Source organism: Scophthalmus maximus, chromosome 13 (assembly GCF_022379125.1).
Source record: "Scophthalmus maximus strain ysfricsl-2021 chromosome 13, ASM2237912v1, whole genome shotgun sequence".
Taxonomy (NCBI): domain Eukaryota; kingdom Metazoa; phylum Chordata; class Actinopteri; order Pleuronectiformes; family Scophthalmidae; genus Scophthalmus; species Scophthalmus maximus.
In genome coordinates, this window is record NC_061527.1 from 12382146 (window position 1) to 12409863 (window position 27718).

The 27718-nt window shown below is 43.6% G+C and overlaps 1 protein-coding gene across 3 annotated transcripts; it reads right to left on the reverse strand.

Annotated features, from left to right (window-relative positions):
* Positions 1–348: 348 nt before the first annotated feature.
* rnf220b (ring finger protein 220b) lies at positions 349–27718 on the reverse strand. Of its 3 annotated transcripts, none has more exons than XM_035646755.2 (16): positions 27597–27718; positions 25603–26214; positions 9162–9288; positions 8314–8356; positions 8109–8201; positions 7463–7505; positions 7079–7168; positions 4775–4818; positions 4328–4415; positions 3843–3939; positions 3462–3515; positions 3293–3348; positions 3118–3202; positions 2147–2255; positions 1142–1216; positions 349–1051 (listed from the first exon to the last, which is right to left on the reverse strand). In XM_035646755.2, the coding sequence occupies exons 2-16, from the start codon at positions 26192–26194 to the stop codon at positions 980–982; spliced, it is 1668 nt and encodes a 555-aa protein (XP_035502648.1). In that variant the 5' UTR covers positions 26195–26214; positions 27597–27718; the 3' UTR covers positions 349–979. The 3 variants fall into 3 exon arrangements, with proteins under 3 accessions (XP_035502648.1, XP_035502646.1, XP_035502649.1); XM_035646753.2 differs by having other exon boundaries at positions 3293–3351; XM_035646756.2 differs by lacking the exon at positions 7079–7168 and having other exon boundaries at positions 3293–3351.

Consider the following 27718-nt stretch of genomic DNA (forward strand, 5'->3'; position numbering starts at 1 on the left):
ACAGTATAAAATTGCAAATGCACGCCTATTATATTCTTATGGTCCTGAGGTGTTTTCCATCTCGGCGTAGCGTGACCGAACCTTGTAGTGTCAGTGCGCCAGTGGTCGAGCAAATTCTCAGAATAGCAGGGTTTAGTGTCCCTTGACTCCAGTCGAGTTGTGATGGGCTCTGCCGGGTTAATCCTGCAGCGACCCACTTTTTTAAAAGGGCGAACGCACCACATACAGTCATCAAGGCTGTCGCCGGATGACCACGGATGCGGTAAAAACACACACATTCATCAGGTGAGTGCCGTCTCCACGTTGTCCCCTCACCTGAAAGATTTGGTGAAACGGACACTGTTGAGACACACGTTTTATTGAAGTAACATTGATAAAATTAGATTTAATGACCATGTACAAAGAAAACACGTCAGTGACAAAGACGAAGTGAGTCTGAATGTTGTGAGATTACTGTTAATGAGCCTACGGGAGCTAAACAAATGATATAGGATCTAATCAATGACTATGTACAGTAAATACAGTCAGGTTGTTCTGCTAGTCAACATCATATATACACACACACACACACACCAATCCAAACATACACAAAACTATGTACATGTGCTTTGCATGTGATTCAACTCTTTTTTTCCTCATAAAACAGACAAAAGGATTAGAAAAAGATCAACATCATCCCAAAGCATTTTCCCTATGTTATTTTTTTTATTCAGTGCCTCAGTACCCCAGAGCTCTCAACTGATTTTAAATGTTTCTTCAGATCTGGTTGATGTTGCAGCACGAACATGAATATTGTACAGGGCTGTAAAGAAAAGGTCAAATCTTAGAATTTAGGAGCACTACGACGTAAAAGAAAGGATCAAGAAGGTGTGCGGGGGAGGAGGAGGAGGAGAAGGAGAATGGGGGTGGTCATCTACGACAGGCCAGCTGCCCACAATTCCACCCCTGATTGGCTAAAACAGAAGAAGCCCCTCCCCTGTCACAGGTAAACCCGCCTCAGGTCTCCAGGTGAAGTGATGGTGTTGCACTGAGGACACAACTTCTTTGCTCCCTGAAAAAAAGGAAAAATTCACATTTATTAAACATGCTTTGGGTATTTTACTTCATTTGAGTGTTTATATGGATAAAATTCAAATGTTACCAGTGTTCGAAGCCAACACTCCTCACAGTGAACATGCCAGCACTGGATGGAAGTGAGCGGCGTCGTGTACGTGTCCTACAGACAGAAATGATTAAGGTGAGGGTTTATTTTCCTGTAGTACAAAGAGCTGCCACTAGATGTCCACATGAAACTACACCAAGAGCATTACAGCAGAAGAGGCTCATTTTAATCATCAACTTTTATTTAAGCCCTTTTAATGTTTGACAATACATTACAACGTGTTGTTTTCGTTTCAATAGAATATAATATACATACTTATTTCCCTCCATAACTTTAAATTAGAATAAGCAAGGTAAAACTCTTTGACCTGGCGCCTTCAAACTAAAGTTAGCAACATGAGTGTGTTCAGATTTATCTAAACACTGGTTTTCACAAAGATTAAGAAACTGTAGTGTATTTGAGTGAAGTTTTTATACATGTTTTTGTGCAGTTAAGAATCTGTTTACATACTGTACATTTCAACCATTTAATAAGATGGTGTATTTAGTAAGACTGCACTGTCATTGTAGGTTAATCCTTTTTGATTAATGAGTTCATCATTTACTATAAAATGAAAAAAAAATAATGACATTATCATCTATTAATTTTTCATCATTCGTTTTCAAATACAAAAAGGAAATGTCTTTGTATATCTCAAACATCAGAACAATGATATACAACAAAGGAAAAATTGTCATGTTTGAGAGTCTGGAATTAGCAAATGCGGGACATATTTGTTCAATTGTTCAACAAATTACTTAAATGATAAATCGATACATTCATATTTTGAAACAAATTTAATCAGTATAGCTCCACAAGAAGAAAAAAAACTATTCCTCCGATTCTAATTTATATTATTTCAGTATTACTATGACCAATAATAATGACTTATTGCCCATCATGAAACACGGGTCCCTGCAAGAATTTCATCAGTTTCTGCATTACTGAGCGGTTGTCTCCATTTTGTGTATTTGCTCTTTCGCTTTAATTTGCCTTGGTACTCACCATGCAGATGAGGCATTTAAATCTGTCTCCTTTAGACAACTGTTTCTCCAAATCCCGTATCCGAGCTTTAAGTGCATCCAGAGTTGTCAGTGTGGAATTCTCTGAGAGCCTACACGCACGCACACACACACACAGACACAGACACAGACACACACACACACACACACACACACACATGGATGGATGGACACCAACAGAAGTGGAGAGGGAAGGGGCGCGTGAGTGAGGCAGACACAGGAGAGTCATTTATAAATCGAAGACAGATTAAATTATTCGCTGGCCAACATGGACACTGAGCATGAAATTTAGCAGCAATCACATTGCCTGCATTTGCTGTCTCATTTATCATAAGCGTGTGTGTGTGTGTGTGGCGGGGCGGGTGGGGGGGTGAGTCGTGTCAGGGTCCACACAGAGATAGGACGTACACACAAACACTCTCACAATCACAGGGCAGACTACATGTGAAAACACACTGTACATGGAGGCAGACAGGCTGTAGTGCATTAAGTGTGATGAAATGTGTGTACATGCGTGGAGTCGCCTGCTATGACCTTGATTGATGATATCATCATATTGATATAGTATTGTGTATCACGCTGGCGGGAGCAGGGGCAGGTAGGAGAGAGAGGGAGTCGGGCCGGGCTGCCAAAATACACTTCACAGAAAGGGATGGTTACATTTCCTCAGCTGTGATTCCCACGTGTACGATTCTCTACAACCAGCACCACGAGCGGGAAGAGGTTGGTTTTAAAACGTGACAGGAATGATTGATTTTGTTTTCATTTTTAATAGATTTTTTGTTTTCTAGATGTCAGTTTATAAGTAATTTAAAAAACTCTTTTTTGTAAAACCTGATACATCACATCTTAAACAGTGTGAATGTAGAGAGAACTATTTTTTACTCAAACAAAGGAAGTCATTGTGTGTGAATTTTTTGCATATAAATATACAAACTTACTATACAAACTTACGTCTCTATGTCAGTATTTTTGCAGGTTTTGGGCAGAGCGACTAGGTTGCCATCCACTTTCTCTCCACTGCTGGTAGATGGACTCCCTGTGTGAACAAAGACCAGTTCTTATGCAATTTTTTAGCAGTCATTCTTTCCCTTTGTCCTCATCTAATCAATTTATGTATTATTCTCACCTTCATTTAACCATTTGGAATAGTCCAGGTTCACTCTAGAATCAGGCAATATACTGCTGCTGAAAAAAAACCACAAAATGAAAACATTTAAAAGAAAATCTAGGTGATAAACAGCATACTCTAAATGTAATATCTAATTGAATTAAAGGCCATCAGGCGGGATACATACTTCATCTCCTTAGAACTTTCGCCTGAGCAGGGGATAACGTCTGCCTCTGTGTATCTGAAAGCAAAACTCAGGAGAAACAAGACGACGGGAGGTAACAACAAGTAAGGCGCATCTGACTTATAATATGCTGAGAAATATTGTTTGAGGATTCTTTTGACATATTTATATAAAATCTGACATATTTATGGTGTTAAAATCAATGACACATAATCAGACTCTCTATTCTTCCTTTTTATATTAATTTTAAAAGAGCTATATTGATTTATTGTGTAGTGTGGTTTCATTGTTTTTTTTACTGTTTTTTTCTCCCCTCACAATAAACTTAAATACACAGTAAAATGCTGTGTTCTTGCGCCGTGTGTGTTCACTGTTAAAGGATACTGCGCTCTGCCATACTCCAGAGTATCGTCTCCATCCACGTCCAGGTCCGCATCGCTGTCTCGACACTCCCTCGAGGTCGTGCTCACCAGCATTGCACCTAATGAGACAATTTCATAGGGAAACACTTAATCAACAGCTATTAGACTGTGTGTGAACATACACGTTAGAGGACAAAGTAGGGGGAGATTTGCTGGTTATTTCTAAGTTTGCAATAAGGGGAATTTTTAGAATCGCATGATGCTGCGTTGCCCGTGTCACTCCCCCTCCGCGTGTTTCTGTCAGTCAGTGTGTAACAGGTTTGCAGGTCGACTACTTTTAAGTGAACCTGCGAGGCATTCTGCTCCGCTGTAATCTGGACTGAAAAGTTCAGTGGCTTTTCAACTGCCGCTCGGTCACATTATTCACTCTCCACTGAACAAGATCATACACATGGGTACCTCGCACACACACACACACACACACACGCACACACGATTAATGCTTACCTTTAAACCCTCCGACTATAGACGACATCTGTATCCTTCTCCTCTCATTCCACTCGTTCTCCAACGGCACCAGGTCCACTGAACCCTCCTAAAACACACGCACACACAAATACACACGTGCACATGAAGAACACAAGTTCGCCGTCCGGGTGAATATGTCCGTATGCCTCCGATAGCCTCGAGCTGCATATCTGCTTGCGTGTTTTCATAGCTGTGAACCAACGCCTGCAGTGTTTTCACATGGATACACACGGAGCGGACAGTGATCCTGATGCTACGTGAACAAAGGCAGTCAGCAGTGTCAAGAGGGCTACGACCACCGACATTCTCAAACCCTGCTTCCTACTTTTTATATAATCATCTCTTGTGACAAAATGTTATATTTTACCAAAAATAAATATTGTCATGTGCCTTTTGCTCAAAGGTAAAAAGACACCTCACACATACCTGTCCCTCCTCTGGTTTCCTCCTCTTCAGCTTTCCAATCCTGACTGGGAGAAGACAGAGCAGAAGCAGAGGATGGTTATGCAGTAACTTTAAAGGCAGGCCACAGTGACTGTACTAGTTTTGTCCCTGATTTTTGAGTTCTCAAAATCGAGACTTTCCTCGGTCTCTTCAGACGGCAGCAAAAAACACTGACGAGGTCAGACAGTGGCAGCAGTTTGTAAGTCGCCCAGAGAAAAGTAAGCGTCTGTATAAAAAAATTATCAGGGGGAAAAGGGGGTTCGCAAAAGGGGGAAGGTGCGGCAATTTTTCTTTTTGGCTAAAAGGTTCGGTGGCTCTGCTTTTTGGGGAAGGTTTTCTCATCCAAAATCTATATTTTGTTCCAGCGTCTTTGCAAAATTGTAAATTTTTATATAAATAGTTGCATCAAAGATAACTTTGCAATATACAGACAACCACAGTTTTGTCTCTGTAAGATGGTTATATTACAGTAAAGTCTACATTAATGGCATTAAAATATTATAGATTATAGATATTAAAGTTTAAATTGGGACACATGGACGTGAACCTGGTTCATTGTTTGAGTGTAAAAGCCAAAAGTAAAAAAGTAAACTGACACTCGGACTGAATCAAGTACTATGATAAAGATTACGTCAAATCACCATTTTCATGCTTATTTTTTTAGGAAGGATAAGGATTAGTGCCATGGGGCTTTTAGTTTAAGTTTTTAATGCAAACTTTTATTTTCAACGCAAATACTTAAATGGTAGAATGAAATAGCCTTTAACATAATCGTTATTTTTATTTAATCTTTTGTTTTTATAATTTGCTTTTACATCTACACAAAAAAAACGAGTATTAGGGTTTTGAAAAAAAGAAGAATCAACAACAAAAGACACCAAGAGCCAAACATCGACTCTGTCTGTTACTATAACTATGACTAAGGAAAGTAGTCGTTGTAACACAGTCCTCCCTCATATCATAAAATAGTTTCTTTATAAGATTAATTTTAAAATCAGTTGAGAAGCACTCATTTGGAACGGGGTGTGTGTTGATGACAGGTTCATCTGGCAGAGCTGTGGAGGCCAGTGGGACAAACCACAGATGTGCAACATTCAAAAGTACCAGGTTACTGTTTCTGTTGCCTGGTGGATCATTTCACAAACGTGTGGACTAACCTGTCTCACAGGCACAGTGATGCACAGAGCAGTGCACTTACAGTGCAGAGCACGGAGACGCAAACGTGGGCTCAACATACTCAACAACAGCAGTTTTATTCTCAGCACCGGAGGCAGACCCCCCCACCCCTCCCCTCCCTGTCCCCGCCCCCCCCCCCGTTTCCCTATGATATAAAAGTTAACATGGCAGAACACCAACTGCATCTCTTCTCACACTCTGACCTGACTGACTGCAGATTGCATGAGGGGACATTAAGTTTTAGGGCCCTCTAATTCCCGCTGGATGAAAGTGGCCCTCGAGGGGGGGGGGGGGGGTGGCGTGACCCGAGTGCTGCCACCATCCCGCCGAACATAATGAGGGTTAAAGAGACGGTCATAGATGAGGAAGAGCTCATCAAACAGAGAGAGGAGTGAGGGAGAGAGGTTGATTAATCAACAGAGGGTCCCCCCTCTTCCTCTTCCTCCTCCTCCTCTCTTCTTCCTCCCTGACGTGTATTTAGAAGCTCATTATGCTGTCCTATTATAAGGCCCAATAAAGGCAAACAGACCTCGACAGCACAGGCAGTTTGAAGAGTCCGTGGATGATAACAGTAGTAAGATGTCTGCTGTGTCAGCTGCAGCTTTAAGGATGTAGACAAATATGTATATGTCTATATTAGTTCAGAGACACTGTTGGTTTACTTACTAACGGAGTGGTTTAAAAATAGTTTTATATACAGTGCACATTTAAAATATATTAGTATTAAATCCAAACGACTGGTCAATCATGCGGACAACACTTGTATAAGTGTAACCACGAAAAATTGACTCAATATTAAACTTATATCAACTAACAGATTTATGTTTTTTATAGAAGCATTAAAAAAAACATTGCATTGTCGGAGTCATTTTGTCTGTTAAAATTAACAAAACTTTCATTTTCCAAAGTAGGAATGAGCAAATGTTGTGTAGTTTTGCTGAATAAATGACTCCAACAGGACTACGATATTCCCTATAGCGTGTTTCAGGAGAGGTCAAAGTTTCTCCCTTAAACACATATTCAAACTCGCGTCAGGTCAAATCAAGGACTTGGCTGCTGAATCAAACGAGAGTGGGGATGAAATAAAAAGTGCTTCTCAGTGAGTCTTACCAGCTTGTGTGCAGTCTAGGTGGGATCCTGCGCTGTGAGGGCGTAATGGGGCAGTTTTGACGTAGCACCTGCACCAGCAGAGGTCGTCGACTGTTAACATATCAAGAGGTCAAAGTTGAAAGGTTAATAGCTCCTCTGCTCGTGTGGGCGCTAGGCCAGTGGAGATGGTGTGGGGGAAAAAAGGGTGATGTGTGAGTGACTGGTGAGGGAGGGGGGTTGGACGAAACACAACTGGGCGCAGAGGAAACTGTGTTTTTTGAACCTTCATTCTTTAAATTCAAGCTAAAGACCTGACCGTCTCTGCTGTACTGAACTCTCTCTGGTCGACAAACTGAGTCAGCAGCAATGCTACACAACAAATCCTCTCTGAATGCGTCTACGTACCATTTAGTCTCGTGTGTCTGTTGGCGCGCACACGGAGAAACGTCTGCAACAACACAGAAGACTTACATCAGAATAAATCACATTTTTGATCACACTGAATTTCAACTTACAACTGTCTTTCATTGCCATTTTTACGGAACATGAAGAACAACTTGGTAGACATGTCACGAGATGTGTTAATACTTCGTGACAAGTGTAACACTTTAGTAAAAACTGCTTTCAGACATACACTGAAGTCCATGAAGACATTTTCCTGAACTTCTCCGGAGGGGCTGTATGTGAGTCCACAAACTTTTTCCTTAATTTCTTAAATTAAAACTGATAAAAAAATATTTTTGGGAAAATTGCCACCCCTCTGAATGATCCGGAATTGTTCTTGCTGTTCTAAACGCATTTGACTCAGACAATCTCCTGTTATGTCCTTCATATGTGAAAGCAAACTCTGGAAAAATTCATAAAGTTTTTTGGGGGGATTGATTGTTTGCATATCTCAATTGAGGCTGTAAGAAAACAGAATTTGAAAAATTCAAATTATCTTTTATTTTTTGTGACATCCAAATCTAAACTCCCGTGGAGATTTTTCACAGCTACAACCATGTGATGGTGTAAATGTGGATCTCCTCATTTCCACTTTTGCAAAGCTCACCTGGTAGCGGTCAGAATGGGCGTCATCGGCAGGTCGAGGGGGTGAGGTGGGAGATCCTCCCTCACGCTTTATATGCAGTGAAAGCGAGAGAGACTGGACAGAAAAACAAGAAAGAAGAGAAAAAGAGGAAGAGAGTCAAGGGCAAATCATAGTGGATGTTACTTTTTACTGAATCCAATGAAGGTTTTCTAAATTGTGTGTTTACCTTTGGGGCTCTTACAAGGAGGTCGTGCTGCAGCGGAGTGGCACTGTAGAGCAAAGATGAAAATAATACAGAAGCTTGTATGTAAAACCAGCTTGCAAACATAAAGTCTCACACACACACCCACCCACCCACACACCGTCCGACACACACACACACACACACACACACACACACACACACACACACTCACACACTCACATGCACGCACAGTGTCCCCGTGGGCCAAGTTCAATTTGAAACCATTACTGTCCACGGAGCGGTCGTTAAGCAGATTTGGAGTGTAATGTCTTTATTGGAGGAATCATTCTTCTGGTCTAAGCAGCAGGTAATGTGTGTGTACTTGTATGTGTGCGCGTGTGTGCGTGCGTGCACTTCTAGTGCATGTTTGTATGTTTTAGCCTGTAGTGTGTGTGTGCGCGCGTGTGTGTGTGTGTGTGTGTGTGTGTGTAGGGCTCAAAGCAGCCATTAGTGGGACATTATCCGCCCGCTGTATGATTTGTTGCCTTGAGGCCGGAGGCTGTAATATGAAATATGTAGGGAACAACGAGGCAGCTTGTAAACACTGCACACAGGTGACAGAGAAGACGAGAGATACCACTTGGGGAAATTAAAGGGGGAGGGGGGGCTCTAGCTAAAAAAAAACTGTCAACATTAATTATCTGAAAGCTGAACAGAATAAAAAGTATGGGATGCAAGAGAGAAACTGACAGGTTGATATATGGGAGGAGAGAAAAGTTGGAGGAATATAGACATTTGTGGAAAAAAAGCTTTATTGGCATAATGTTAAGAGAGAGAAGATTTTACGGGATTATAGAGTGATCAGTAAGTACAATCAGTAAGTGTGATACCTGACTTGTTGCTGGGCGAGTTTGGCCAGCTCCTGCTCCATGTGTTCCTGCAGCTCGCCCGGTCGCAGAATGGCCTGGCAGACCGGACACATTGGGGCCTGAGCGTCGTAGAGACCCTTCACCTTACCTGGACAGAGGAGGAATGAGAACGTTGACGGAAGTGTTATGATGATCTCCTGTGAGGGGGTTTGTTCAGTAAGTAGCCATGATTTTAATATTGCCTTTGACTGTCAGGCTACGAGGACATGCATTTAGGAAAACTGTGCCACAAGATATACCAGAAGAGAAGACATACAAGATTTTACTTTTTACACTTCACAAAAATATTCTACTGCTAAAATATATTCTTGGATTGTTATTATTTTTACTGATGTATTGATGTGTACGTTGCATTTCACTGTGGTTGAATGGAGCTGTTTTGAATAATTATGTAGTATAGTTCATTACTGTACTGCTGGGTGTCTTGATATTAAACAATTCAGAGTATTCTCTAATTGAGCAAAGTAAGAAGTAACTACAGTGTATCTGTCCGATGGAGAGAAAAGTTATATATTTGCCTCTGAAAGGTTTTGGAACGAAGCATTAAATGGAAATATTAAAGTTAAGTAGTGTACAACAGAAAAAAATGAGCTATTAGTTAACGTAGACTGACTGTTGACAGACAGTGGGAGTAGGAGTAAAATAAGGTTACACACACACACACACACACACAAACACACAGACACTGCTATGGCCCCCTGCTGTCAGTGTGTTGACATCATAGGCTGTCAATAGGAACATTACCCAGGAGGGCCACTCGGCCCATTGGGCCCCACTGATGGATTACTGCCATAAGCAGCCAGCTGGGAGCCCGAGGAGCTCTACTATATCAAGATTTTACCTAGTAGATGAGGTGATTTACTCCTGAAAGCCATCAATCACATGGAGAGAGCTAGTAGGCATGATGCACCTAATTTCCCATCAACGCACAGTCAAGGGAAAACAAATCACAATTCAACACTTTTTAATATGGAACATTAAGAGCAAGTTAGTATTTTTGGGCAGTTTCTGACCCCTCACTGTGGAGCATAGTGGACGGAACTTCCATGAGGACCTTATTATCCAAGCGCCCGACTCAGACTTGGCCCCAGCTCCACTCCAAATGACCAGTGGCATGACAAACTTCTGTGTGCCGTCCACTGACATCAGTTGAGGTATGAGGCCCCCTAATGAGCAACCAAATAGGATAAAATGGCCTTAAATAAAACATGGAGTGGAAAATAGAAAGTGGAGTCAGGTGTCCTTGGGAGAGTGACAGCCCCACCGGTTTCAACCCCCCTCTTACTCTCGCCTTTTTTGCATCCCCTCGCGGAAGCCTAAATGACTTTTCCCGACACGCATCGAGCGTTGCCGGGCTTTCTGCGCTCTGCCGCCCAGAACATGCAGGCATCAGTAAACAATGAAATCTCGGTGCTGAAATTGAATTTATAACCACATTACCTGCACAGATAGCGTCTCTGAATGGCGCCGCGATAAGAGCAATGGGATTTGATTTTCAGGTGTTTTATTGGTCCACTTTTTGGATAAGCCCCCCTGCTCTTCTGACAACAGCCCCGCTGCCACCATTCACCTCTGCTTCACACACACACACACACACACACACACACCAGATTTAATGGCGTGGTTGTGTGCATGTTTGGATGTATGGATGAGTGTGTTGAGTGTGTGCGTGCATACATGCTGTCTCAGTGCTTGTGCTGCACTCTTGTAAGTGACAGTTGTTGGTTCATGACCACCTTTTTACACGTCTCCATCCCCCCGTTGGCCTCCGCCCCCACCCACATAAACCCTGTCAGTATCAGTCAGCCTCAGCGCCTTTTCACCCTGGGGGGTCTCAAACACACAACAGGGGGCTGTAAAACCTGCCTGTTGGGCTTGTTAACTGTTCACTCTCTACGGCAACTGGCTTGGACGGATTGGCCCTCTCTCACCGGGCTGTGCTGAGTCGGACTGGGCCATCCCTTAATGGATTCCCTGTGTCTCTGTCTCTGATTGTTTCCCTTTTCTGTCTTTGTGTCTCGCCAGTTCAGGACCTCCTTTCCTGACTTTCTAGCCTTTGGCCAGCTGCCATTTGCTCTCTTCCCACTTGGGAGGATGTTAGTACAACTATATTTAGGTCTTGCTCTTATAAAACAAAAAGCATGGATCAGGATGGCACAGTTTCATTTTTATCACTGTTTTGTGCTCACTTCCAAATTAACTGTCTGTGCAAAAATAATTATTAGTTTCCAATTGTCCTTTATTTGTACAACTGGAAAACCTGTATACATTTGGACTGGAATGGAAATTAAATCCACTTTTAAAGAGCTGTTGTCAGGAAATAATGGTACAGATGAGCATACATGGACATGCCTTAATATAATGTGCAGCTTATCTCCCCATGGATTTGAAGAGAACAGACCCTCGAGGCGAGTAACCCATCCAAATACTATGATACGTCTCTGCCCCATCCCCACTATTAAGAGCGCCACATGGTTGTAAAGCACAAAAACAGATATCTCCGTCCTCATTCTATTCTTGTGTGATTGATGTTCAAATCCACTTTCTGTTGTTCTGTATCAAGACATGGACTATGACAGTCCTGGATTCAGCACTCACCACAGAAACAGAGAGATCAGAATCCCGCTGACAAATGCTCAAAGCATCGTGTCCCCCTGAGGGCCTGGGTAATGGTCGATGCCAGCGCCCATATGACGGCTGCCAGTTCTGCTGATGCAGACGCAGCAGAGACGCCTAACGTGACCTTTAGTGAATGCCACATCACATCAGGCCTGGATGTCACCCGCTGACATTATGCTGGGGCATGAAAAGGCTGTTCTGCAGGGGAGACATTGTGACGAACGTCCCCCCGGTGACAAACCTGTGGACGTGGTTATAATTCTGATTGACGTGAGGAGGATTGGACTGCTTTGAATGGCGAGGGACTTACAAGAAAACATCCAGGGGAGGACGTGGAGCTTGGGTTGCGTCGGCTGGGTCTGTTTCCTTTTTTTTTTTTTGTGTTCGTCTGCGATAAAGTGCTGAGACAACTCACTCCAACTGGCATCATTATCCCAATCATCAAACAATTCTCTAAGCACATCAGAAATCCCTCTATAAAAGCCATAACAAGCACAGACTCAATATAACCAGTAGGCATGTAGAGATTGGCGGGAGGAGTAAAGTTAACGCTTGGCAGCTATAACACTGCAGTGGTGGGTTGTGTGGGCAGGTCCTTGGCACAATTTCAGAGGAGATGGAGGGCTATAAAAGCCATTGGCTCCCGCCACACCTGTACCCCACCCTATCTCGCGGCCTGCTTCCTATTTAAAAGCATCACATGCAGGATATTAGTCAGGGTTTTTTGCCGTCTGTGAGGTAAAACTAACCTCTGAAGCAGAGGGGGGAGAGGGGAAAGTATGCAGGCCGCCGTTTGTTTTTTATTGGGGAAATAATGGCCTATTGAGAGGTTGGGTATTTAATGAGCAACATAATAGGCCCTGTAGTAACACATCTGCTATGAGCAGAGTCATTTCCTCAGCTTTCAAAGGCTGCTGCTCCAGCCTTTGAAACAGCAAGTCCACTTGCCTTTGACTTAGTTCTTCCAGATATCTGCTTTTTATTAATTGCAGAATTGCTACACCGGTAATATATACAACAATGTGCCGCAAGGCTCCATGTTCAATTCTAACCACATTCAGCGGCCGGTGAAGGTACACCGCCTTTCCTGGCTTGACCTCAAATCTCTCACTGTCCAATCTAATTCCAGCATCCTTCAAAAATATCCTTCCCTACTCTGCAATCAATTGTGTTTAATGTATTAAAGACACTCACCACAACCACCACAACCTTTGGCCCTTGCACAAATCAATGCCTCGTTAGAGCGCTAATGATCATTCATTGACTAATAAGATCTGTATCAACCTCTTGTAGAACATTGATTGGCCTTTGGCCTCTGCAGTGCTCTGTGCATTACGTGGACGCCGGGAGACGGCAGCTGTGAGTCCTGGGGAGTCGGATGATGAAAAAGCTCATGGTGGGAATGGACAGGAATCCTAAAGCCCAAATAGACTCATTCTGAAGCACCTCAGGCCAGAGCCCCTTTTTTTCTGCCCCACAGATCAATGGACATAACCTCTCTGACCACAGGTCAATCAGTGCACAAACCCCCAATCTCTCTCCCTCTCCCTCTTGCTCTTTCTGTCTCTCATCTTCCCCATTAGTCACAGCAATTGTTCCATCAGGTGCGGGCGTGGCTCAGCATGCATGTGTCCAATCATCTTGTTGATGGAGAGTGGTCTGGGGAACTGTGCGGCAGTGTCCCTGTGACCGTATTTCCCTTCTCAGGACCTGGGGGCAAAGATCGAACCCTGCCTCTACTCCGCTCCTTCCAATCAATCTGAGCCTCATTGAGATGCATGGCTCAATGATCTTTGATAGTGACTTAGAGATTAGAGAGAGGGAGTGGAAGTCATGGGGAAAGTTAGGACTGTCCTTGGGTATGGGCGCTGATATGAGGCTACTTACAAGCCACCTCACGGGAAAACCTCTTAGATTCATCATTCTGTAATTGGGCTGGGGAGGATACTGTTAACTTACTGCAAAGGTTTTGGATCTCTGTGTCAATATAAAGACTTCATGATAGGCTCCAAGCAAACTCCCTATCAGCTCTATCAGCAATGTCATCGTCACAGGTGGATTTTTTGTTCTTTGACGTGAGGTGGTGAGAGTGAACGGTGGAAAAAATGGGGAAAATAGAAAATTTTCTTTGCCCACATGAGGAAAACATAAAAATATAATCTCTTTTATGCAAATGGTTGACGATGATTAATTATTTTATATTGTTATTTAATAAGCTGTATATTTTATTTAAAAAAATGCACATTACACTATTTTATTGTCTTCCAACTCCATGTGCAGTGTGACTATTTTGGTCCAATAGTGATCGAGTGATCATGCCTGCAGTAAAAATTAGGCTACTTTAATGAGCTCACGATGGATAATTACACTGACCCTCAGCAGTCAGCAGTGTGTGAAAACCCCCAACCTGACCTGAACCTTGGATTTGGGGAATCTTTACACACCTGCCCGATGCCGTTCCCCTTCTCTGTACCCTCATTTATTGTCTTCTATCCACGGTCAGGCGGTAACGAAACTCAGCGTTTATGATCCTCAATCCAAAACGTGAGACATCATCATGCTCCTGCTCAGAGCAGCAAAATGCCAAATCCAGTGTCTGACATCCGTTTGCTGACTTGTGTCTGTCAAACTCCGGGCAGTCGCATTGGAACAAGACGCCGCTGACAGCGGACAGTGATATACAAGTGTTCACCGGTGGCCTGTCACTCATTCTGTCCTCACAAGACAGACGGATGAAATATACGCAGATCAACTTTGTCACAGTATGTCACGGTATATCGCACTGACAGTATATCCGTAAAGGATATTACATAATGGGACTGCAGTCTTGTATGGGTTTAATCTACCCCTTTCTTATATACTTTTTTCAACCAAAAAGTAGTTGTCAAGCTTTATATGTGTATAAAGCTTGATATATATACATGTTTGTGTGTGTGTGTTCAAGCAAATATGGATATATTAGGCTGTAAATTCAAATCTTTATATAATTCCTATCATGATTGCTGTCTGTGTGTGTGTGTGTGTGTGTGTGTGTGTGTGTGTGTGTGTGTGTGTGTGTGTGTGTGTGTGCACGCGTGCGAGAGACAGAAGGAGGGGGGGTGGGACATAAAGAGACTAATAGATCACAATCCCTCATTAGAGTGTAATTAGATTGGCTCCAAAAATACAGATCACTATTACCTGGACCATTGGTTAATATACATTAATACACTCTCTCTCTCTCTCTCTCTCTCTCTCTCTCTCTCTCTCACTCTCTCTCTCTTATTATTCTGTCTCCTCATCACTTCTCTCTCATTTTCTTTTCCCCGCTCGCTCTTTCTCTCAATTAGTGGTTAATAAGGAGAAAATGAGAGGATCGCTCCGTTGCTTTGCATCAACTTTTCTAAATAGTTTACTTATGCCAGGACTGCACAACAACTACAGAGTCTGTAGAAGCTACTTCTTCGCACTTACTTGATCAGTTGGCAGCATCGACTCACATACAGGAAACCTCTATGCTTGTATACTGGTAGAGAGTTTTTATTATATTTCCCAAAATACTTTGCAAATGAAACCCACAAGAGAATATGCCTGAACTTGTAGCATCCAGCAGGTGACTGTGGTGCCAACTCTGACACATTCAGCACTGTATACACACACACACACACACACACACACACACACACACACACCCCATAGCTCCGTCTAAGGCTCCAAAGAAACACCTCACATCAGAGATTTGGCAATTTTTAAACAGGAAAAATTGTTTTTTTCACAAGGGAAAAACTGTGGATTTACTATGTTCTTGCTGCTGCTGTCAGGTGCATGAGGCACATTCTAAAAAGCTAGATGAGGTTCCCAGATGGTGGTGAGAAGTTTAAGGTATAGTTATCAAATGTGCATAAGAGGAGGGGGCTTTCACATCAGGGACACCGGCCCATGCGAGTACACAAAGTCCAGTCCATTTGATGAGTGTGAACACTGTGTAACGAGAGGTGGCCTCGAGTACGAGATTTTCCCTCTCAGGTGGTAATTTCAGGCAGCTGCAACACACACACACACACACACACACACACACACACACGCACACACACACACACACCTCTACCAAGGAAAACACACCCTCTTGCTTTCCCCTCACGCACCTGTCCCACATACGGTTAGTGCAGTGCAGGTGATCAGTGGAAAACGCAGCCATCATGGAGCAGCACTCCATAAGGAGACTGGCAGTAGACTTCAATCAAAATCTAAATTGTTGAGCTCTCCCATGATTCATGCTGAGTTTGTGAAGCCCCTTGATGGCCGGGTGTGAGCGGGCCACCTGTCAGAACTTATCTCCCCACACCTCTCCGCCAGATAACATCTGATACTGTCATAAACACTGTGTTGACAGCTGCAGGTACGAGACGAGCACGAGCACCTGGCGCTGTGTGATACACCTGTGTTTGGGTTAGTCACACTTCCTAAAGGATGTTATTGTGTCTGCCTGGATGAGGAAACAATTACAGCAGATGACGATGGTTTTATCTTCAAATAGTGGGAAGACAGATATGATTGAGCACCTTATCTTCAGTAAACCACAAAGGGAAAAGAGATTCAGGATTCTGGAGGATTACTTAATTCTTTGAAGGGTGAAGAAATCTTTTTTTATTTTTAAATCTAGAAAATGACTTGTGGTTTATAAGCACACACCACAAGTGTTAAAGTTCTGTCATTGTCTATCAAAACGTTGTGTCACTTTCTAAACTCGAAAGATATCATACCAAGCACTATAAATGTGTGAACTAGATTGTGCATGTGATGAAATTCTGCATTATAAATCCGAATTGCGCTTTTGTTGCCAAACTGTTGAAATCCACTGTGGTTTAAGCATCAAATGGCAAAGAAATGTCAGCAGTAAATAATGCTTTTATAGTTGTTGTTGTTTTCTATCGAGGATGAATCCCTGCATGCTGTGTCTGGTATCCCAGCACCACACAGACTCGTCTCTCATAAACCTGATGCCTTGTTGAGAAAAGACACATTGAGCTTTAATGTAACACCCTGAGTGGAGCGATGACCTTCCACAACTGACTGTAAATTTGCTTTCGCTGATAGGTTTACCGGTGTGAAGTGAAACTAAGACTGTGAATATGCACACACTGTAATGGTTCGTGTGTGAGAAAGAGGGAGGGTGAGTGTAGAGAAGTGTCTTGAGTGTGTTCCTGCTCGTGTATCATTTGCACACACCTCTGCGTAGCCCTGGTGAGCGCAGCACAGTGTGATCCCAGTCGATACGCCCCTCCGATCCCCCCCTGTCAGCAAACACAGGAGAACAAAGAGGCCTGTGGCAGCGCCAGCGGGTATAGATCTTCTCCCCTGTGTTCTCCCTCAGTGGGGTCACACAGGAGCCGCTCACAGTTCAATCTCCTCTACTTGACTGATCAGGAGCTTTGAGCTGCTCCTAATGAGACTGGACCCTCTCCAGTCTGCAGGACCCTGCACCAGCCCACCCAGAGCAAAGGATCCAGAAGTCTGATTCAAGCAGCTATTTCAAACTGGAATTCAAGTTGAAACCAAGCTTTATAGTCAACGGTTACTCGACACTATTTGCACGAATGTCATTAGCCAAACTTGTTTGTATGCTATCATCAGTATGGTGTCAATTTCTTTCTCATCATGATAAGACAAATATGATACCATACAAACAAGCTTAACTAGCGACATATTCAATAAAGACATTTGATCATTTTCGTGTCAAAATCATTTTTGTCAGAATGGGGAGGATAAGGAATTCAAGTTTCCTTTAAAACCCAGATTATAATAAAAAAAATAAGAAGAAGAATGACAATCAGTATAAGAGCCTGTAGCATTTTAACCATATCAAATGTATGCGGCATAGGGCAAAAAACTATTTCCATATTAAGTCATTTTTTTCACGACTTTAACGACTGAAGAAATGTGCCACAAAGATTTTGTAACTGCACCTGTTTCCAATTCAAAGCAAATGTTCAAAATGATCAGAACAGATGAAACTGTAAACTCGGAAACTTGTTTGGTGATCTCACTGAACAAAAACTCAACTCTGAGCCGGATTATTACGGTGGAACCTCTACATTGTAATATGAGGTGCAGCTGCTCTATATGACTTTTCTCATGTGAAACTCAGATACAGTAGCATTCCATGTGCTATAATGGTGTGATTTGCATTGAAACAATCCCCAGCATGCGTCCCATAATCATTCAGCGATTGATTTGTAATTGCACTAATAGGGTCACGACCGAAGACAATGGGATGTGTAAAGCAGAGTCCCTGCTCTTACTCAGCCTCGCAGACTCACAGTGGGCCTGCCGAGCTCTGCCTGTGTGGTCTATGGGGACAATTAGCACAATCTCCATACTAATGGTAGCCTGTAATGGACACTGCTGAGCTTGCCAGCCACAGTGTGTGTGTGCGTGTGTGTGTGTGTGTGTGTGTGTGCCTGTGTGTGTGTGCCTGTGTGTGTCTTTGCATATGCATGTGTGTGAGGGAATGTTTGCATACGCGCATATCTTTCAGGGTAGGTGTCTTCCTGTGTGTAGTTGAGAGTCCGCCTGCCCTCTGGTGTGTATGTACACACTGATTTCCTGTGTGTATGTATATGCATGTATGTGTGTGCCTACCACTGTGAGTGTGCAAGGAGCCAGTAGCCTACATTTTACTGAGGTTAACCCCAAAACCCTCCCAACCCCCCTCCACCCACTTTGCTCGCGGCTCCAACCCTGATCCGCGGCCACTCATTAGCACCATAATAAAGAGTTGAGACGACACGTAAAAGGTTATATACTGCTGGACTTCTGTTTTCCTACCAATTATCAGGCCTGTGATTTATGCCCCAGACCCGATGCTATTCTCTGAGGAGAATTGGGGGAAGTGTTTACACCCCTACACAGCGGGGTGAGAGGTCAGTCCTGGCCAACTTTGACCTTTAAGGCCGGGGTGCACTGGTGCTGATGGGAGTTTGGCGAACAGCTAAGCAACACAGAACGTGATTTAATCAATCAGAGGGTCTTTAGGATGCATGTGTAAGTACTCTGTGTTTGAACTGTCACATGCACACAGTAATTTAACCCACAGATATGAACTTTCTTTTTAAGGCTCTGTCCCTTCCGATACTACACTATGTTTGACCACCACCGTTTTGAGTGTCTGAATTCTGAGGGAGAAATTTGTTCGCTATCAAATGCCCTTAAATATTCCCACAGTGGAATGAAAAAAGGGGTGTCCGTGGCATGCACACAATTTTCTACTGTGTCTACATCTGTCTGCGACAACCCAAAGTGTAAATTATTCATCTGTATCAGAAATCGCAATTGATTGGCAACTATAAAACTGCTGAGTGTCTTTTATAAAGATACAATGACACGTTGCCGCTCCCTAAAGATGACGTACTTTTATTCAAGTTTGAAAAAAAGGAATTTGCACATTATTTATAATGGCTAAAAATCCTGTTCATAAAGCATGGTGTCAGGCCGTCATGTATTTGGGAGACGGCGCTACCATGCTTGGAATGATTCTGACGTATTGGCTTTTGTAAAGCTCCTCCACAGCTGGGAGATTTGCAACAAGCACAAGTGACATGCTCTAATGAGGTCTGTGTTTGACACGAGGCAAACACGCATATACAACACACACATTCACATACTGTATATATATATATATACACACATGCGTGGGTGGGTGGGTTTTTGGCTGCCATCCAGACTTGCAGGATTGGTGTGGTCTTGCTGTCTGTCTCCTCTGCTCCTCAGCAGCATGTGTTTAACCCCAGCATTTGGCCTTTGTGCCCTCTCTATCTGCCTGACTGATTTGTTAGGCTCTGGGGACAGGACGGAGGATGTGGGTTTGTGCATGCGTGCGTGCCTGCGTGTACGTGTGTGTGTGTACGTGTGTGTGTGTGTGTGTGTGTGTGTGTGTGCCACTTCTTACGCATATGCGGTCCAATCTACAGAACTACCCCCTCTGCCATTACCGCGAGCCTTTCTAACACACACACACACACACACACACACACACACACACACACACACACACACACACACACACACTCTCACACTCTCACACACATTAGGTCTTTGATGTGAGATCAGAGGCAGCAGTGATGCAGGTCGATCAGGTGCACAGTGAAGTGAAGAGAAGGGGAAAATGGAGAGCGGTGTAGAAGGAAAGATGGCCTCTGTTAAAACAAGGCTGTTGTTTTAATGACCCTGGACCCTGTACTCTTTATACCCCCCCCCCCCCCCCCCTCTCTCTCTGTCACTATGTTTTTCTTTCTTTGTGTCTTTCTGTCTACTCAAGCCTCCCTCTCTCTACACAGAAGCACTGCTGTTCGTGTGGGAGATGGAGGTAGTTACAAGATGTTTTATGACTCATGTTTCGGCAGAACATTCTGTTGACCGTCTAACAGGTGCTGATGGTCACTGCTAACGCACGCACGCGCGCACACACACACACACACACACACACACACACAGATTTCCCTCTGCTAGTGTAAAAGTTAAATGCTAGACTTATAGAAATCCTGTCTGTCTCTGACAAGCCATGTGGTCCACAGACTGAAAGTCTAACACACACACACTGCACTCCTAATGCATTCACATATGCATCAACATGCATATATGAGACCACACAGACAATCTACATCGGAATACATGAGGAAAAACCTTCCCCGTAACCCCTCTCCAGTCCTTCTCAGATGAAGGGAAGGAGGTAAAAAGCAGAGAAGTTTTCCCTCCTGCCAGGATGAAAGCCTCTTTTACTTGGGAGAACATTAGGAGAACAAACTACCATCACAACAGGAGGGGGAACTGTCAACCGCGGCGTGCTCTGACATCAAACACAACCACCATTAATATTGTAATGCTTCCTCCCGGAATGTTTGAAATCAAGACAGCCAGTGTGGTCAGTCAGAGAGTGGGTTGCAGATGTCACTTTATTTGAGATGGTACCGCTTTGAAACAACGCTGTGGCTGCAGTTTGTGTTGCAAGTATTATAGGAAATAATATGTATGTGACATTTCTTTTATTTCTTTTCAGTCTGTATTAAGACTACCAAAAAATCGATGTAATTTTAATTTAATCTTTCTTTTTTTTCACTAGTTCTGCCTGCCTACCTTTTCCAGTTGTGTTGTTGATGTTTCTGCCCTCCTATTGCTAAATTTAACTTCAACAACAACAAAAAATGCACTAAGACCTTGGCATAACTAAGCATATGGTGAGTGTGATGGTTGATGTATAGAGGGCACGCGTAAGTGCACACGATCAGGAGTAGTCGCCCTGGGAATAATAGTGGGCAGCAGATACTATATGTGTATGCATGAGCATCGAGTGGTTGCTATCGATCTCCTGTGGTCTGCCAGTGGGATGTAAACACTGTGTCTTTCAGCAGGAAGCTCCACTCGATACGAGCAGCCGTCAACGACTGCTTCACAAGAAACAGTGCACAGAAGCCGTCCCTGTTATCAAATCAGTACACACTGTGTGCGTGCGTGTGCGTGTGTGCGTGTGAGATGTTGGAATCCATTCAAACTTAAATAAACAAATAAATGAATGTAAAATATGGACAAACATGCATTGGTCTGAAAACGACATAACGGAAACATTTTGATGATTTCCATGATTTAATGAGTGAATGACCACAAGCTTCTCTGCAAGTATTGGCCTGATGAAAAAGCTAATAAGACACTAAAAAAAAAAAGCACTGCTTTCTTTACCGTAGCAATGTCAAAGGGATCAGTCTTGGTGACACTCGTAGTTACTGGTAGTAAGAACTAATGTATTTTAACATTACAGGTCACAGAAGTAAAAACAAACTGTCATTTCAATAAAGAAGTCAGGCAGTAATTGACCTTTCCCATCATTCTGTGAGCAAACGTGATCCGGTTTTATGCTGCAGTGAGACGGGCGCAGTGAGAGGAGTTGGTTATACTTTGCTGAGCCAGCCGGCAAATCTGCATCTTCCATTACTTCCTGCAAAATGTTCAAATTGATCCACTGTCAAAACTGTCGACTATTGTCTTTTATTGTTGCCGCATTTTTGAAGAACTATAGTTGAAAGTGATAAGGTTGCTGACAAATACATTGCATATAAACAAGTAAACATGGGATTTGATACTTAAATGCTTTTAATGTGAAGCTGCAGCAGAGAATATTTGGTTTGCATTATTTAATATGAGAAAGTCGCCAAAAACATTTGTTTACCATTTGGAAATACTGCATATGTGTGTGTGTGTGTGTGTATAGGCCATAACCTCAGTCACTTTTCTGTTACCTCATTCTCCAATAGATACTGACTTTACACACATTAATGAAAATCTTTGAGATTGCCATTGAAAAAAATTGACAGATTGTAGATATGAGATTTCTGCCCAACAGCAACAGAAATTAAAGTCATATCCATCTAAACATGTACCCGCAGGAATACACCCACCTTCAAACACACGCACATGCACACGCACAGATCATGTAAGCCGTGTCTGGAACAAGCTCAGACCCATCAAACTTCACCGCACAGATAATCCATGTGCCAAATCTAAGATGAATCTATGTAATATTGATTCTGTCCGGGCGCTGCACAAGTCCGCTAACAACCCATGAATAACCGACCATGGAGGACACTTACACACTGGTAGAGAACCATACGTGTGTGTTATGCTTAAATGTTTGCCCTCTATTAACTTCCTGCCGGATTCACTCAGGTGAAGATTTGGTGAGACTCTGTGTGTCTGCTCTTCTTAGTAAGAAAACACTTCAGTGGTTTGTGGCTGATTCAAAGACCTGGTGCACAGATATTGTTGTGGTGCACGAGGAGTTTTGTCCGTGTTTAACACCTGCCCCCAGATTCAATACTTGCTGAGTCGGTAGTGTATTTAAGCATCTTGTGTGTTCATGTCTCAACTTACAAAGTAGACAGACACATATTCACACAGGCAAGACGCAAAATAAATAATATGAATGAATTGTGCATGTACAGTTCACTGTGCAGTTGATATTTAGAAAATTTGAATTGTAAAAGAACATTGCAAAAAGGGAAAAAAAAGCCCTGTGTGTGAATCTCTTTATAAAGGTCCTGCAGTAAAAAAAGAAAGAAAGACTCTCTTTGTCCACTGAGCAGAATACGATTGTCAGTTTTCTGACAGCCACATCCAGGAGCTCGACATGTTACAAGTATCACAACACAGGGGCTCTCAAACATCTGGCTCCAGTTATCACAGCTCTCACTCGGATCTGCCACCTCAGAAACACACACACACACACACACACACACACACACACACACACACACACACACACACACACACCACACTGTCAGCGTCTGGCCATGGTGTGTTTTGCCACTCCACTCCTCCGCTTTCCCAACTTGTGTTTCTGGTAAAGGGCCATTTTAGTTCCAGCTCAGGCCGGCGGCGGAAAGCATCTCCCTGAGGAAAATAAGCATGACTCGCTCCAGTGAAGACATCTGCCCTTTGAAAGCGAACATTGCTGTTTGAACAGCTGTCAGAGCACACCGTGTGTTTCGGACATTCCCTGATAAAACAGATGCGAGTCTTGGAGGTAAAATCGACAGAGAAAAAAAATACACTAAAGACAGGGCAGACAGGAGGAGGTGCCCTACCTGCCTGTCGTGAAGACTGACAAGACGCAACAAGAGGATCTACAGCGTTTGGACATCAGTGCTCAGAACTGGAGAATATTATATAAATTACTCCTCTGTGACAAAAAAACACAGCATTGATCCAACGATGTGTGGTACTAATCATAAGCTGAAATTACAACATAACCTTGGGATGTTTGTCTCATTAGTAAGCCTTCAAAACTGAGGGAAATTTGTGTTTTCTCCGTAAAGTTTTGACTCAATCAGGGGGAAGCCGACGTCATCATTTCACTTTTAATGCAAAAATACCTCCACAAAGTGTGAGAGTTTTCAGCAGCATAGGGCAGTGTTAAGAAATATTCCTAATACCTTAAATAGACATGTTGGGGGAAGACCATAGCACAGACAGTCACTAATGAAGGTAACTTAGAAAGTATGAAAGTAGGATCTTATGGTTTAGTTTGGTAGTTCAGTGAGAATTTGCATCGCCACCGCCGCTGCAGCATGCGAGCAGTAGACGCGCTCACACGCCCCAAGAAGATTTCAAGCTTAACACTTAAGACTTTTGGTCCTGAAGTGACTGTCTGTTACCCAGTCAAGAGGAACAAGTGTATGTCAGACTTAGAAAAGTGCAGGGAGCTCAATTGCATTAAAGCTCTTAGTTTGCCCGAGCTCCAATCTAATTGGATAAAGCTGGAAAAGCAGCTTCCAATGTGCTCAAATCCATTTTTTTCCCCCTTTTTTTTTTTTTGGGGTGGTGGTGGTGGTGGTGGGGTGATCCCCGTGTTCTCTTCCACCCCGTCTTTTGTCCTTGTCAACATTCCCCAAATGAGATTCCCAAAATCAGGAGGTGAGGGGTGCACACATGCACGAGTGCACTGAGCAAACATTGTCAGACAGACACACCTCTCACACCAGCATGCTGGCTGGCATCGCTTCCTTTCCCGTCCTTATTAAAATTCCAAATTGAGATTCCTTCCTGCCACTCCGCCTCCCTGGCCCTGTCACTCAGCCACCAACCAGCGACAAAATCAGCAAGTTTCAACAAAGACACACACATATGCATAGAGCCAAACATTCCAAACTTTTCTTAAGACAACTCGTCCCTGCTTCCGCCCTTTATGTGTGGGATGAAAGTTTCCTTAAGGTGATGTGTATGAGAGCGTGTATCTGCGTCTCCCCCTTCTGCCTTCGCCCCTCTCTGCCCCCCCCTCCCTTCGCATTGTCATTATTTTCGATGGTGTCCCCCTCTGATCTCCCGAGCCGTTGGGTGCTCTCTCTCTCTCTCCGTCTTTGTCTGGTCCCTTTCATCTGTCAGGCGCTCCCCTTGGCGACCGCCACTGAGGAGGTTTGATTTCCCATCATGCCTAGCATTGCCTCCCTGACTCCAGCTCCCTCTCTCCCTCCCCTCTCCCTCTAAGGCGAGTGTTGTGCCCTTGCGTCGTCGGGCAATTATCCCCGGGAGTAATGAGGAGCGTCTCTTCCTCCGCAGCGCGCTGACTGACACCTCTCCCACTCATTTGTCAACAAATCAGACGACGGGTGTGGGCGGCCATATTGAGCCGAGGGTTGTCGTTGGGATGCTCAGTCTGAGGCGCATCGTCACGTCTCTCTCTCTCTCTCTCTCTCTCCCTCTCTCTTTTTCTCTATCCTCCTCCATCCCTTCCTCGCTATCTCTGCCACCTCGTTATCTCTGACAGGGTGTCATTCGTTCCAACTCTTACTCCTCCGATGTCAAGCCCCCATACGCTCCGATGTATTTGTGTTGCTCAGCTGCCAAGAAAAGTCTGACTTCCAAAAGGCCTAATGGTCATATGTGGCTAATGATCACTAAGCTGAATAAGTGACACTATTCAATTTATTTGTGTCAAAGTCAGTCACAGCCAGTCACTGTGAACACTTTGCCCAGCTAGACGACAAAGACCAGGGTGCGAAAGGGATAAGGTTCCTTTCAATTTGTCACCTTTAGCCGACACAGCTGTACAGGATATGTAAATCTCATCTGCGCTGTCGTGTCAGGGTGAGCAGGGTCTTGATGTGCTCAGCTAATCTGCAGATTTCAGAGCACACTTCAAAAGTGTGCGTGAGTGACTTTGTGTGAGCTTTAGATGTGAGCAGCGAGAGCTGTGCAGGTTTACACACTGAACACACACGTCAGATGTTTGGTTTATGGGAGTTAAGTGAGTACTCACTGTGGTCTTTACGCTCCTCCGGGCTTGATGAAGCTTCTCCATCAGACAGCAGGCCAGACATGGAGAACAGCTTCCTCCCTGAGTCCTCACCAGCTTTTAGGGAGCCTCCCAAAGAGCCAAAGTCAAACTCCTTCCCCTCCACCTCCGGGAAGCAGCTTTTCAGCCTCTTGGCGGGGGTGAAAGCGGACTGGTAAACCCCTGACTCCCTCTCCTCATGCGGGGAGGAGAAAGGTCGGAAGGCGCCCACCCCACTGTGGTTGAGCATACCAAGGGTGGAGCAGTCCAGGTTTGGTGGGGTGAACTGGGGGTGCAAGTGGAGCAGGGAGGCTGGGAAGTCTCGGGACGGAAAGGTGCCCGACATGGGGCCCTGGCGCTGGTACATGGAGGTGAATGTGTAGGAGGCTGAAGGGAAGGGGAGGTGGAGGTCCTTCTCCATGGAAGCAGGCACACCGAAGGGCCTGTGCGCCTGGCAGGGGACGGAGGCGTCTCGGCTGGCTTCGGCAGTGGAGGCCAGGACCATCAGGGCGGGGGAGGCCAGTGGAGCTGGCAGGTAGGAGGGGCTGTCCATCTTGAAGGGGCGGTGAAGGTCCATCCACCTCCCTGTCAGTGGTCCTGAGGAGAGGGAGAGACGAGCGTTGAGGTGGAGCGTACAGGCTGAACTGCAACGGGACGTGAGAGGAAAATAATGATTGTTTCAAATGGTGTTTTATTTAGGAGATAAATAAAAATTATTATATTATTTTCACCATTACTTGATTTTAATAATTAATAATAATTAATCATTTGAGCTACCTCATAGAAACCTTATGTTTGATGTATAAATCCTGTGTGAGATTTGCTGAAAAATATATCATTTTAGGAAAATGAAAAATCTTCAACTCTTCATTTTATAAAACACACCCAGTTACAACTCTAAAGGCATTTCTTTTTACAATAATAATTTTGGACTTATTTCTTTTTATTTAAAGGGGGTTGGAGCATAAATAATTACGACGGAATAAATTACCTGCAAAAGATAAATTTGACGGTGAGGAAAAACCTCCGAAAAGAAGTACGACTTCTCTTGTTTTGTTTTTCTCTGTGAGGAATTAATTATCTCAACAAATCAATAATTGTAAACCACGTCGTTGCTAAATTAAAATTTAAATCGCTGTTAGATAATTTTAAGTCAAATAAACATCTCGGAATAAAAGTTTTTCAACGTGTCGGTTTTAAAATACGAAACAGCAATCTATAAAAAACACACGTATAGTCCAAAATGATTAAACAAATTAAATGTGACCCCTTTAAAAAATAACTTAAATTACGATATATTCCGAATCGAAAAAACGGCTGAAACGGGGATTCGACATGTTTTTAAATCAGAAATTTAACAAATTGCTAAATAAAACTGGCATTAATCTCAAAAAGGCCTAAATATGGAAGTGATGTTTCGGTCAATGTCTCACTTTCTTTCTTCTTCTTCTCTCCTTAGCCTTTCAGTCTATAAAGTTTTGGAACCAAACGTGTGTTTTTTAGAAATGAACCAGGATGAGAATGAAAGTTTGTGTCATCAGTGACAGGTTAACTCGACTCACTTATATATAATAATAATAATAATAATAATAACAATAATCAGAAACTGTATTTCTACAGCACTTTTCTTAACAGGGTTACAACGTGCTTTCCAGGAAGAAAACAATCAGCAGATAAAAAACAAAAACATCACAACCAACAGCAGCAACAACAACAACAACAACAACAACAACAACGACCTAAACGTCACCCTCTCAGTGACGGACAGGCTGTGACCTGGTTCACTCGTCAACTTCTCACCTCTTCACGTGACATGCGTCTCCTTCCTTTACGCGCGTTTTCTAGAGCGTCAACAGCTTTTCGTGTTTGCAGCAGTGAGTTCGCCCTCACTTCAGACACACGAGAGCCTCGCACAGAGACGCGCAGGAAGCAAATGAACCAATCGCGCCGATGAAAACCAACGACGCCGCGCCACTTACCGTGGTGAAGTTCTCCCGGAGCCGTCAGACCAACTCTCTCCCTCTTCCTCCGCGCGCAACTTCTGGTTCCAAGGACGCGGCACTTTGTCCCGGTCGCGCAGGAACGAGCCGAGAGGAGTACC